This window comes from Sardina pilchardus, chromosome 18 (assembly GCF_963854185.1).
Source record: "Sardina pilchardus chromosome 18, fSarPil1.1, whole genome shotgun sequence".
Taxonomy (NCBI): domain Eukaryota; kingdom Metazoa; phylum Chordata; class Actinopteri; order Clupeiformes; family Clupeidae; genus Sardina; species Sardina pilchardus.
In genome coordinates this window covers 4,526,496-4,541,299 of record NC_085011.1, presented here as the reverse complement: position 1 = coordinate 4,541,299, position 14,804 = coordinate 4,526,496, and the positions used below count along the sequence as shown (strand labels likewise).

The 14,804-nt window shown below is 44.2% G+C and overlaps 1 protein-coding gene across 1 annotated transcript in view; it reads left to right on the top strand.

Moving 5' to 3' along the window:
• Nucleotides 1-1,412: 1,412 nt before the first annotated feature.
• The window catches only part of slc30a6 (solute carrier family 30 member 6), a gene marked incomplete in the record, with an annotated part of 34,412 nt that continues 21,020 nt past the window's right edge, over nucleotides 1,413-14,804 (top strand). The window contains 4 exon segments of the mRNA XM_062519313.1: nucleotides 1,413-1,628; nucleotides 2,476-2,522; nucleotides 3,728-3,814; nucleotides 7,420-7,504. Of these exon segments, the coding sequence (XP_062375297.1) occupies nucleotides 1,445-1,628; nucleotides 2,476-2,522; nucleotides 3,728-3,814; nucleotides 7,420-7,504 (403 nt within the window).

The following is a 14,804-nucleotide window of genomic DNA, read 5'->3' as shown; positions in this document are numbered from 1 at the left end:
TGCTTCTGGTGCAGTGGAATGGGACACATTACATAGCCACTCTCAGACACAGAGGATACGGCGGGTGGGGAGAAAGAGAGGGGGAGAGAGGAGAGACTGTAATAACACATTTGGAGGCGAGTTATCTTAGTCAGTGTGTAATTCTCTTCAACAGGCTTTAGAGGTGAAAGGGTGTGTTGAGAAAGATGTTGAAGTGATGTGATGTGTTCTGACTGGATTTATTCAGTCCCGCCTCACTATCTCATTTGTCCAGGCTGATACTCTTTATTCCGCTCGCATCTGCCACTGGCCCATACTTAGTGGTGGACAAACGAGCATGAGGCCTTGTGTTGGATGACCCTCCGACCCAAACTAACATGGACAGATGTCCAATCGAATCAGCAGAAAAGGCCATGACGTCTGCAACTGGCAAATATTTTTTGTTTTGTAACTAATTACCCCTACTATGCTGCACAGCTAATACCAGGCCAAGCCTGTGCCACACAACAAATGCCACCCGCATAACAGCCTCGAGTAAATGGAACTGGTGAGATATTTTTTTAGTTGTTCATGGAATATAAAAAGAGCATGATAGTTTGTATACCAACCATGGTATGAGTTGTCCATGCTCTCCCTGTCTGTGATAGTTTTGGGACTTTCAAGATTGGTCTTAAGCCATATCTGTTCAACATGTACTTAGTTTTCTAAGCGTTTCTTATGTGTTATGGTTTGTATATTACTTTTATCTTTATCTATTGAATTGACATGTGTACAATGTGTATTATTAGCATGCAGTATTATTTCAATTTAATTGTAAACAATTTAAAAGTTGGTATAACGTTTCAAGTCTTTATTGTCATTCAGACATTGCTATTGTATACATTAAAAAAAAAAATACAGATAAGAAAATAACAGATAGCCTAGACATAGACAGTCTACCTCATGTTGTAGGCATATGACCTAAGACACTAACACCAACAATAGGCCTAATAATGTTTTCACAGTGCATAATAATGTTCTGTGGAAGAATTTAAACCAATATAGGTTACTCACCCAAAGCAATTGAAGAACGTTTTTATAACTGACTAACAGATTGTATAACTAATAGATTTCATAACTCATAGATTTTCTAAAGCGATATATTGGCCCACCTTATTTAGCCTACCTGTCACTAAAAACAATATTCAAACAGTAGCCTCATTGCAGAATTAAATGCTTCTCAATCTACTGAATGACAGGTCGGATCAAATATTCTGAAAATTGTCCCACCTCATTTTCCGTATTACTCTGGGTAGATTTGTAGATTAATATGATATATGCATAGAATCCTCTCACTGAGCTGGATATCTTTTCCTACTGTTTTGCTACATTTCCAAGCCATATATTGTACAGATTAGCACTGGTGCACATGCGCAACCCGAAACCAACGGGTACGTTCACTAGCTGCGTTTCCCAGAGGTCCAAAATGGCGATGGACAGTATGTCCACGTCCGCAGGAGGACTGTCATATCACAATGTTTCTGACTTTTATCCTCGAAAACTTGGTCCAAAGCCGGACGTCGTACCGTCCGGAGTGACAGAGAGGAAAATCGGACCGTTGGATAAACCTGACATGGTGGCAGTGGATGTCATTAACATCAAGGATTCAGGTAGCGATGACGTTAGCTAATGTTAGGGATGTTGATGCAGGCAAACCTAGCTAGCTGACAACAGCAGTAGTGCACGTAAGCTAACTATGCTAATGTTTTAGCAAACGTTAACTAGAAGGCTTGTATACACCAAAAAGTAATGTTTACTGGTCAACAAATATGATACCGTCACAGGAATATATATGAAGAAAATAAAGATTGTAGCCACAAAGAGTACAAAGTTGAATAAAGAACTCTGTTCAGCCATAAGCTAACAAACTGTTACTGTGACTGTTGGGTTAGCTAACTTGTAAGTGATGAAATGATAGGCCTCAGATAACTTGGGAATGTTGAAGGTAGATTATCTAGCCTGGAAGTTAACAGGAAACGTTAACACGTAGAACACGTATCGCAGCACTATACCGACATTAATATACCTTTGAACGAACAAAGTTCGCCACAAGCGTTGGCAGTCTGTTTATGTTGGCATCAGCTTGCTAACTCGCTTGCTAGCTAGCCACCTGAAACTGTCAGTTTTAGATGTCCCAAACCGAAAGACAAACGCCAGCTTTCTTTAAATTCATTACATATGCATTATATATATGCGGTATATATTCAATACATTTGTATTGCATTTGCACCATATCTTAAATTAAGAATTAAGTGAAAAGTTTGGGACGTTTAGTTTAGCCTCGGGTGGTTGTCCTCACGTTACCTTTTGAGGGCTAGTATGAGAAGGCGCTTAAGATACCTGAAGTGCTACTGTATGTCGGCAAATGTTGAGTAGGTAGCATGGGTCTTATATTTTCAGAAACGTTGTTATGTAGGATAAGGTGGTGAATGTGACCCCTTTCATTTATTTTTGCAGATGTCCCAATGCACAGGAAAAAGCAAGAGAATGACACATATATTCTGGTAAGTTTTCAAAGTGAAAGATCAACCTCAACCTCAACCTCAACAAATGCATTCCAGGCTTTCATTGGGCATTAATTCCCTTACATTTTTACGTTGATAAGTCTTAATCAGGGATGTAGTGGAGGCTAAACGCAAGTAAATGCAGTTTATCCACCTCTGACATTTCAGAAATAGAGTTTATCCACTTGTCAAACGCGTTTCTTCACCAATTGGAGCTTTTAACATTTAAAAGTTGCACTGTAATATCCAATATTCACAATAGTACACTCATCAACACTAGGGATAATTTAATGCCATTGGTATTGTGATAAACATTGCTCAATAACCTCCACCATCATCAAACATGTTCTGGATGCCCTTTTCTTTAAATCCTGTAAGGCATGACGCTGTCCTCCCCACCGTGACCTCAGAATACATAGTTGACCCATCTTATTTTGCCGCTACATCCCAGGTGTTAATAGTTACATTTAGTGTTCCAAGCCTTTTTGTAAACATTCAGTTTGTCTGTTAGGAATGTTACAGTAAGAACTGAAGGCCAAGTAACAATGAAAAATTTTACAAATGGTTACAGATGTATCTGTAATCATTGTCTGTTGTTTAGGAAGGCCAAGTGACAATGAAAAATGTTACAAATGATCACAGATGTATGTTTCAAGCTAGCACATAAATCATGCCTTCGATAGTTGCACAAGGTGAATGGTGTAGTAGGCATCTATGTATTTATTTTGGTCTTTGATGTTGTGTGTTGCCATGTAAATGTACAAAAAAGGCCTGCTTCTCCCGTGTGTGTGCAGTGTCTGCTCAACATACTTTCTGCAACTCTAATTGTTTGATGTTATGTGTGCACGTGCAAAAGAAATAAAAGCTGTGTGCATATGCAGAGCTGTATAAATATATAACATTAAATGCTGTGTTTTCATTGCAAAACCTTCTGTAACTGAAACTCGGAAGCTGTTGCATCATGCACAGTGTCAGCCTAATGTTGATGATAAATAGCCAGTAGGTGGAAGCAGTGCTCTGTGTTATCACAAGTTATTTGTATTCAATATGACTGCATTGTTGATTCTTTGTTAGCTGTTTACGAAAGTACATAAATATTTGCTGTCAATGTACAACATACATTTAATTTGAAGTTGCATTGTGATGTGAAAGTTTTATCATCGGACCTATGGGATGTCATCTCTGAGCCTTGTGCCTTACTGCAGGGAACTATCCATCCCTTCCGGAAGACGCACAGGTCGATTTTTGGGAAGTTGAAGCAGGAGTTTCGTTTGGTGGCCTCCGACAGACGAGTGAGTATTGTTATGGTGTGGGATTGTCCCTCCAGATCCCAATACACACACACACACACACACACACACACACACACACACACATTCCATAGGCCACACATAAAAGCACCCTTTGACCAGAAAGTGTTGTTTTGTAGTTTTGCGTTGTTGTTTTGTTGTATGACGCATTAAGCTCCTCATCCTGCACAAAGAAATCTTCTCCAAAACAAACTTGCTGACATTAATCCAACACAGCAGAAGTGTTCCCTAGAGAAGAGTTCCCTCTGTGAATCTGTGGTTAAATCACTTTAACCGCGCTATCTCAATCCCGTCCATCCTACAGACAGAGGTTACCCTTAATCTGACTCTGTCATAATGGGGTTGTCCTGGACGATGGCTGCGATGGCAGCAATGAGGAATGATAGATTAGGTATTTCAGATGGGCAGAGAGTGGGGGATGGGAATATGGATTGTAATCCACTTTTACCCTGCACTAGGATAGGATCCCTGCTTTATCTAACAAAGCAGAATTGGATTAGCAAGCAAACACAAGTTCCAGGAGAGCAGTGGACCGAAATATTTGTATGTATGTATTTGTGGGGTAAACCGCTCTCAAATATTTATACTTTCATGCTTATTGGCAAAACTGCAAATCCATCTGGAGGGAGAGATGTTTACTGCCATTGATTCAAAGACCAGGGGCACACAAACACAGTTAAAATGTGAAGATTTGCTCAGGACATTGCTGTGTACCTGTAATTCTCTTGTAGATGTACAGATCTGATTTACAAGGTATATCTGCTCCAGCAGATTTTAAGAGACCCTATGCAACTTTCTGCAGGAGACGATCGCTCCTTGTTTACATCTGGAAGTCTGAGACGAAGAACCACGCTTGCAATTTATATATTTAAATATAGCCTATACATGTATAAATATACACGCTAAAGCTGTCGGGGAAGCTCTGCAGAGAAAATGCAAGCATAAAACGAGCGAAAACGGAAACGAAACCAGAGATGAAATCGCCAATCCTGCATAGTTCCTCTTTCAACTGTGCCATTACTGCCACAGCCTGTGTGTCCCTTACGGATAGTGGTTATCGTGAGAGATATCTGATGCATAATACTCAGGGTTCATACGTTTTTAAAAAACCTGGAAAAGTTATGGAATTTGAAAATGCCAATTTCCAGGCCTGGAAAGGTTTTGGAAAACAAAAAACACCCCAAAAGTTTTGGAAAAGTCATGGAAATTTGCTTCATCCAATTCAACTCAGAAACATATCTCATTTGGGCAGGTCATGTCTCACACTTGCGTCACAACCGATTGGCAATTTTTTACGTTTTGAGAGCATTCCTTCTAGGTAACCATCCCGTTATCTCACGCGTCATATCTATTATTAATGTAGCACTAGTTGATGTGAGGTTTGAGAAATAGAAGGTCATGGAAATTTGTGAAAAAATCATGGAAAAGTCATGGAAAAGTCATGGAAATTCTCTGGTGGAAATGTGTATGAACCCTGAATACTGTGATCAGATGCTCTTGTAATGCTAATTATGGATGAAATGTCCGTGCTGCACTGTGTCAGTGTTGTTTTGCAATACAGCTCTGACACCACAGCCCCTGATTACCTGAGGAAAAAACAAAAAATCAAAAACCTCACCGCTCAACAGCCCCTCTTTATTCACTGATATTGTGTACGTCTACATGTACACATGCAAGGTCAGCAAGACTATACTTTCACATTTACTGTATTTCTATGAGAACTTTGCGTCAGAGTACTGCTATCCCAATTTCATTTAAGTGGCATTAAAGCATTTTAGCAACTTGACTTCAGCATGATTGTGGAAGCAGTACATGTACTGTACAGTGTCAATCATGTGTCACAGTTATGGCCTTGATATGGGTTTACCTGGAAAAGCACCAATATTTGTGACCCTCTTGGAAGAAGAGCATAAGGTGCAAGCCCAATTTGTCTGTTTTTGCCACCCTGTAGACAGTTAAAAATCTTTTCTCTTGTAATGTCCTTCTGGGAAAGGAATAAGAATGTCACTCAAATCAGCGGCGAAAACAGTCATATTATAGTCATATTATTATATGTATTGATATTATAATAGTAATAATGTTATTATATTATTATTGCATTGTGTCATGATGCAGTGTAGCCTGCAGTGTACAGTGGTCACGTAAGGCCCCTCTGATACCTCTGTCTGAAGGTGTGTTTGTTCAGAGCAGTGCTGAGGTTAAGGCAGGCCAGGTTCATTCCACTTTGACCTGGTGACTTTCTGTGCGTGTCTAGATACCAGGAGATATTGGGAGACATTCAGCTGCTTTTAGATCAGGAGGGCTCATCAAATGCTGTAGTTAAGAGGGCGGTGTCCCAGATAGAAAGGGGGGTGGTCTTGGGAAAAGTTTGAGAGTAAAGCTGTAGGTCACTGGCTGTGTATGTACAACTGTATAATCCACATAACCCTCTCTGGTGCCACACGGTGGTTACAGTTACTTCATCTGTACGCTAGGGGGCAGTGTGTTGACTCTTTCCTCCGTAATAGAGAGAGGGGGGTGGATGTTGGTTGTGATGCTGTCTTGTTGTTTGCACACACACACCACACACACACACACACACACACACACACACACACGCACGCACACACGCAGACAGACTCCGCCACAGGCTCCACACGAGCCTCCGCCGTGCTCCATCTCTGATATCTGGCTGGGCTTTGTCAGTGGACGCCGAGGCCTTGTCATAACACCGCGCACCGCAGTAATTGTAGATTTCACAGCAGCGGCCGGCGTGCTGCAGACGTGGATGCGAGGCGACAGCTGAAGTTCCCCCCGCGCCGCTGCGACACTAGCACGCCCTCCCCGTGCCCGTCGCCCGCCGTCGGTGGCGTCTTCGTCTTCGCCCCTCTTTTATTCTCGGCTTTCAGGTGCAGTGCAGTCAGGGCGGAGGAGGAGGAGGAGGAGGAGGAGGAGGAGGAGGAGAGGTCGTTTAGTGTTACGCCCAGATCAAATAATCGCCCTCAGACAAGCAGCAGAAAATGTCCTGCTGACACGTGGGGACAGAGCCTGGGGGAAGGTGTGGGGGGGGGGGGGGGGGGGGGTGGGGGGGGAGTATGGTTCCGTTCCGTTCCGCTGGTAGCCGTTTCAGAACGGCACAGAGCTACATTAGTTGCCAATATTAGACTCTAAAACTGATAGTTCCGTTCTGATTATGATTGGCTGAGCTGTGCTCGAAGCCGTTGTAGAATTACCCAGGTATGTTTTGACCTTTGTTTTTTTTTTTGACTGAGAAGTGCTTATTTATTTATTTATTTATTTATTATTCTATTATTTATTTTTATTATAATCTAACTTGTGAGTTACGTGGTCAAGAAAGGAACGGCAATTGAAATGATGAATCAACGTAGCAAGATTGGCTCTCCCTTTTCCGTATTTTTGGACTTCTTGTATTCTGACTGGTCACTGTTGATGTGTTGTTGTTTTTTTTTTTTGTGGAGCGTACTCCACATGTATACAATTAGTTTGAACTGTAAACGTAAACATCACTGCCAGATGTTAAATGTTGATGTTTTCTTTATGGCAGGGTTCTTATTAACAGTGTATTGGTGTTGTTGTGTCTCTTTCAGTCCTGGAGGATCCTGCTCTTCGGCGTGCTTAACGTGCTCTGCACGGCCTGTCTGCTGATGTGGTGCAGCTCCACCAACAGTATGGGTAAGTAGGCGAGCCGCCGGAGGATCCTGAGATGGAGCAGGTGGTGTGTACGATTCTCCATAGATAGACAGATGTTGAAGTCGAGAGCACTCGCTCAGTGTAGGAGCATGACGCATAGCTGACATGACGCATAACTTTTTGGCCACTGCTGCCACAGGGCACCCTATACGTAAACACACATGCCATGTGCTGTGCACAGTCTCTAGTACAGGCATTCAAAGAACTTAGTAACAGCCACGCACACACAGAAAAAACAAGATGACCAAAGCCTCGGTGCTCATCCTTGGGAATGTAGTCAGCACTTCAGGAACTGCGGCGAAAGAGCAGCGCAGCCACACTGCGAACCCCCCCCCCCCTCCCCAAAACACCCCCCCCCCCCCCCGCTGCGTGGCATTGCGGCCAGGAAGGAGACAGCGGTGGCGTATTGAGCTGCAGAGAGGCGACACGCGATCCCGACGTCGATACCCAGTGCAGATAAACAGCGCCACTGAGCCCCGCGACGCAGGTGCAGGACAAAAAGATCCCCGGCCGGCACAGGAAACTGTTGGTACACTTCCCATGTGGTGTTTATCCACACAGAAATGAATCAGTACTAATATTTAAGCCGGCGGGGGAGAGATTGTCTTTCCTGCTTTCCAGTCAGGAGGAGGTTGTATCTGCTGCTTGCCACAGCCTCCTGTTGCCATGATCAGCTGAGCCCTCGTGGGGCCAGCCATGGCATGTGGGGGGAGGGGATTAGCAATAGCAAATCGTTATAAACGACAGCCATAAACATGTGAAAATCATGACTCCGTAAGGAGAAGTAAGTCGTTGGATGCAAGGTGAACAGATTACTCTGTAAACGCTTTCTGAGCATCTCAAAGCCCCATTGAGTTCCTGTTGATCTGGAGCATGATGGGAAATTATCCGAAGGAATGTGTCTGCTGTGGTAAAAAAAGACCCCAACAGAATTCTCAGTCTTTGCAAAATCATAGTCTGTGACTAAAATCTATGACTCGTCTTTAGATATGTGAAGGTGGCAGACTAAAGTCTTTTAAAAGTTTTCTTTTTTTATATATCTTCTCAGGCGTCAGATATGGACAGCATTAGTAGTAGTAACTCATTCCAGTTTAGATGTGGTTGAGTGAATACAATGCGCATGCCTTTGTCTTGGCAATATTTGAGCAGAATGGGACTGTTTCAGAATGGGACATATTTAGGCTTGGTGTAGCAGAGCTGTATCAGTGACAAACACTGAGACGAAAAAAAAAATGAGGCCACCAGAAGGAGCTAAAAATGGATTTATTGGACAGATTGAATGGATGGATTCAGTTCTGGACCAGGCTGATTTTCTGTTTTATTAATATCTGTTCTGTCTTACACTGTTACTCGAGGACCCAAGAAGCACTTACTTCACAGTTTCTGGCTCAGATTTTGCCAATATGGCAGTCCTTGTTTTAGTGTAATTTCTTCACAATGTAAACTGCATCACACCGCGTGCATTCCATGCTTTGCACTGTCATTGGGCTTTTTCCTGCCTTCCTGTAGCTGGTGCATGCATTGTTGTCAATGGTGCAGTATTATTAGCGCTCTTGTGTGGCGACGGGGGTAAATTAGATCTCTTCCACATCTCTGGAAGTTTTCCAGTCAGTGCGCAATAGGGCCTGATGTGCTGGGCTGCACATCGGGCTTCTGGCTCATTTGATTCGACTGCAAATGCCTGCAGTGATCAACCACCCCTCTCTCCACACACACACACACACACACACACACACGCATGCACACACACTCACACACTCAGTCACACTTCCGTCCTCCCCCAGACAACAGCAAACAGTGCTGAATACAATGTGCGGCCACTGCAAACAAATTCCCTAAGGACTCATGTTTTTGGGGTAGTGCAGAATTGGGGGCGCTGAGGTGGTAGGTGGGTGGGTAACATCACATGTCTGGTTTGATTTGCTATATAAGGACATATCTGGAAGCCCATGTCTGACGCAGGAAGAGAAATAACAACAACAACAACAACAGCAGCAACAACAGTTTCAACAACCCCCACAGTTATTGAGCTGTGTCTGTGTGCCTGTGTCTCTTTCCCTTGTAAATGCTAAACATAACGGTGGTTTCCTCTGAGTTGTTCCATAGCAGAGAGCCTTCAGGGCCTGTAGCGGAAGAGAAGCCTGAGTATGATGAACATGATGACTGTAGCGGTTACAAGCGCTACTTTTAAAGCACGCCATGCTCTTATTTATTTATTTATTTTGTTGCGTATTTGTGTGTGGCGCTGGAAACAAAGGCAGTTGACCTTGGGCTGAACCGTAAAGTTCACTGGGAGGGCTCTTCCTCCATGGTAGCGACGATCATTAGCAGCAAAGAGGAGGAGGAGGAGCCGCATCCTAACACACACACACACACACACACACAGACACAGACACAGACACACTCTAAGCTCGCTGTCAGGGGAGGTTTCCGACTCAGCGAATCTGCACAAAACCAACCTCCTCTTCTCTTCTGCGCACTCTCTCTCTCTTTCTCTCTCTCTCTCTCTTTCTCTCTCTCTCTCTCTCTCTCTCTCTCTCTCTCTCTCTCTCTCTTTTCTCTGTCTCGCTCTCCAGGGCTGTGGAAGACTCCACATATCTTACTTGTTTTGACCTGACTAATGTTTATAGTGTATCTTTACTATACGTCATACATACAGTATCACACTTAAATATATATATAATCATGCACACTAAATACATAGAATACATACATACACATCTTATAAGCATACATACATACACATACGTCTGCCTGCTGTAAATACACGCGATGTATACCAACATAGTATATGAATGTAATAATTGTTTACTCATGTGGGTGCACACATCTACATGTGTGTATTTACTCAAAGATGCTGCCAATCTGTTTGTTTTCTTTAAGAAATCATCTATGCTTTCCCGTGCTTAGTTTCCATCCGTCGGCCTGTCTGTGGCCGCCGTGAGGTTGTGTATTTTTGTTTCCCTCTTATTTTGAAGGTGTGCGGTGTGCCGTGTGTTTGTGTAACAGAGCCTAATGCAGCTCTCCACAGCCTGTGTGCGATGTGAAACAGATGAGTCCACAGGACACTGTTTGCCTCCCGTCAGCCTGCGCCTGCGCTGCGCGGATCAAATTCTGCAGCGGAAGATGGGATTGGGTTGCGCGGTGTTGAGAATGTCCGCGCCTTTATCCGATCTGCACATTCCTCTTTTGTCAACAATTCTTTCAGACCGATCGATACAAAATCCTACCCCCACCACCAGTCACAGCACAGGTCACCAGAAACACCGCTCTGAAGTTTATGCTCATCAGTATCTGGCCCCGTGTCTGCTCACTTTTCCTATGAAAATCGTCTGGTATCCTGGATATTTTGTAGCGTCCTCAAATTAAGGTTAAAACCTCTTGCTCATTGTAATAATAGCCCACTGCTTTTGGCTGAATACAAATACCAAACAAGTTGACATTTAGTCTACAATGCCATCTGCAGGTACGAAACAACTGTAGTTCCCTGAAAGTTGAATGTCATTTCAAATAATTTCAGACAATTTCAGTGTCAGTCAAAATATACCGGAACACTAATGCATACAGAAAAATACGTTTATTTTTTGGTGGTGAAAGCTCTTTTTTTTTTGTCTTAAACCTGTTTACCGACTTGTTTTGGACTTGGATTAATCACATTATATCTGATTATTCAAATCTAATCTGCGAAAAGTATTAGGTATTACTTAAGTATATGTTGTTTACTGATGTTTTTTGTTTCATCTGATGTTTATAACACCCAGATGTAAATAAGTATCAGTTAAGGCCGGCCCCCACCGGAAGTGGCATTCAGCGATGTAGGCTTGACGCACAGGATTTTGGAACAGCTTTCTGACCCTGTGCGGCTGCGCTCCGTTAAAAGTAATAGAGCTTTTTTTTTTTCTTTTTTTTCGCGCCGTGTACGTGTCCGATGGGTGCCGGCCATTACTTTACAAATGTAAACATACAGTAGCTTCAACTGCAAGTGTTTGTCATAACTTCTACTGAGGAGAAACAATGGAGAATGATCTAGATTGCTGTGTGATATAGACAAGATTCCCACCCATTTTTGTTGTTGAGACACCAACAATTAAATTGGTTGATAAATTCTATTGATGACTCTCTACATAGTCATTCACAACCAGGCATCGTCAGCCTCTTATGGTGGCATGACGTCTTTGTATATTTTGATCATAGAACTAAAACTAAAACACCCACAGCCTCAGCCTAGAAGTCTAAAAACTGGGCTTGGCTCTTGAGGCACATCTTCATACACATAGAGCTCCCCAGTCCCGCCCCTCCTCCGAGAGAGGTGCTTGTCCGGAAGTAAAATTCTCATTCATTTCTCCCATTGACTTCTGGAAAAATTCGGATATAAAGAGTTTTAGACCATGCCTTAGGCTAACCAGCTACGATGTGACTCATAAGCATATAACTTATAATTTCGAGTGAAAAAATGAACAGAAAATGTAAAAAAAGCGAAAGGTACAAGACTGTGTACATATCTTAAATTCCGAGATAGAGAACTCAAATCCCAGGATGCTTTGCAAACGTACACACATTTCCAACATTTGCAGCCTAAAGATAGTTTAACATGGTTCCATATTAATCTGAGAAAAGAAGATGATTACTTCCTACCGTTTCCATTGAGTAAATTCAACCTTCAATGAGAAAACCATTATTTTTCGGAAGACCACACATCGGTCCTGATCAGCCCTGCAGCCATTTTAAGTTTTGAAGTTCCAGCGAGACGAAGCTGGACGATAGGCGCGGGAAAAGCTGAGTACAGTTTGTTTGGCATTGCCATGGCAACGGCGATCTCTACCAATCAAAGGCTCTGCTTTCACCAGTTTTACACGTTAGGGTGTCGGGTAGTGTAGTACTCTCTCGTTAAATCGTGAATAAAGCATTGTTTTCTCAAAACAAGGTTGATGCCCCCATTAACTTTTGACATCTATATGAGCAGGTATAATCGCTTAGTCACATCGTAGCTGGTTTTAAGTCTACCATGGACGGTTACGATGTTATGGCTTATTCTCCAATTGTCAATGGAGAAATTGTATTGGATTTTTACTTCCGGACAAGGCTGTGGGCGGGACTGGGGAGCTCTATTGCTGTCAGCTCCGAGGCGGCCATTGCAGTCTGTAGAGCTCAGACAAGCCAAGCATAATGAGGTCAAGCGACTGGGTTTTCAGGCCCTAAACACTCCACTTGTGTCCTCTCCCCTCTTCCCCTCTCTTCTCTCTGCATCTCCTTTTCTCTCCCCTCCTCCTCTCTTCTCCTCCCTCCTCTCTGCATCTCCTCTTCCCTCCTCCTAGTTCCACCGGGCCACTTTTGGTTTGATGTGAGCGGAAGGCAAACTAAACCAACTGTCCGGAAGGAAATACGTCTTTCCCAAAATAGCAATGTTTCTGATTTTTTTCTCTCTTTTTTTTCCTTAAGCACATGTGTGTGTTGCACCACATAGTCATCAGAATGTCAGGGAATGTTTACAGAATTCATTACTCACATAGCAAAACTTTCCGCTGTTCCCTGGTGAATCCATGTTTGTGGTGCCCCCCCAGCCGCTTACCACTTAAAGGAAAATGCAAACTTTTGGGGAATTTAGCTTACCTAGCTTAGCTCGCTGAATGTTCTCCACCCGCTTTTTTTCCCCCATGGGAGTTTAGTTACATGAATAATACCGACGTAATAAGACTAAACCTTATTTCCTATCCGAGTTATGTTCACACAGTGTATTTCATTGCACGTGTGCGTCTCAGCTAGGCTGGGTGAACCCTGCCTGAACTTCCGGGGAATTTGAATTTCGCCCGGCAGCTCAGGCTGGATACCAGCAGATCTATTTTCGCTGTTTACTGCCAGAATCTCTGGCTCCAATCAGAAACGACCATACTCTAGTCCTGGCACACTATTGGCTGGTGACGCGCCGAAAACTAAACTTAAGCGACGCAAAGTGCTGTAGAAACAAAGCACAGCCTCACCAGACTAATGTTCAATCTTAAAAAATTGAGTTTAGTATGTTGAAACCAGACTACGTTTCAGCCTTAAGTTGCTGTTAAAACTGGGTTGCCCTCTTAGGAGGGGATGCACGTCTAGGTGCCCCTTCCATGTAGCTCATTGGAACTGGCTGTCAACATCTTGTTGTCACTTAGCTGCTAGATTGACTGTGTTCATGCATGTGTGTCATGTATACCATCGCACATGGCCTGACGGATCTGTGATTTAGACCCCTACTTAGCTCTGGTCCTTGATCCGTTGGTGACGAAGCTACAATTGGTCACCCCCCCCCCCCCCCCCCCCCCCCCCCCACACACACACACACACACACTCGTCCTCCTCTTTGTGTGCATGCTGTTGATGGGTTAGTCTGGGCGGCAGCCTCATCGGCATGGTCTCATTTTACCCCCCCCCCTCGACCCCCCACAGCTCATGTCAGCAGCAGAGAGCAGGGGCACGTCAGCCTGACCCGCCCCCCCCCCCCCCCCCGCATCCTCTCCGAGTCTCCCGTTTCCCCCGCCAGGTGTTGCTGTGTAGTCAGTCAATAAAAGCTTTTAGTTTACATATGGAGCGATCTATTGTATTTAATATGCCACGTCGACAGACACCCGAGAAGCCGGCCCGGTCGATGCGTGTTGCAGAACTCAATGACAGCGGAGTGCTGCAGTTTGCAAATCTACCCTCCTCCTCCCCCTCCTCCTCTTCCTCCCCCTCCTCCTCCCCCTCCCTCAACGACTCCTCGTCCCTGAAAATACAGTCCTGCGGTTCTGAGACTGCCCCCCCCCCCTCACACACACACACACACACACACACTCAGACAGACACACACACACACACACACACACCCCTCAGGAAAGGTGATACTCCTCCGCGGCCCTCCAGGAAGAGAGCAGATCTCCAGCGCTTCCAGCCCATCCGTAACTTTCTGCTTATGCTCCCAATAACCAGCCAGCACTTAATGCCTTTTAATGGGACTGTGTTTGAGTCCCTGGGGGGGGAGGGGACGAGAGCCAGAGAGCCAGAGAGGGCATGGAGGCTAGAGGTGGAATGGAGGGGACACAGGAGGGGGGGGGGCCTCGCTGAGCACGGAGGGTGAAACTGATCAGTCAGATGCATATGTTTATTTTCTCCCATGTGGACCAGCAGACGTTGTGAAATATTCAGCCGAGGCAAACAGCGCATTTCTCTCAGCGTTCGCAGGTTAGCTCAGCTCAGCCCAGCCTGGATCGTCTCCGCTTACAAACCACCGCATACAGTAGCTCCTCTTTTATCTCGCACAGATCAGGTC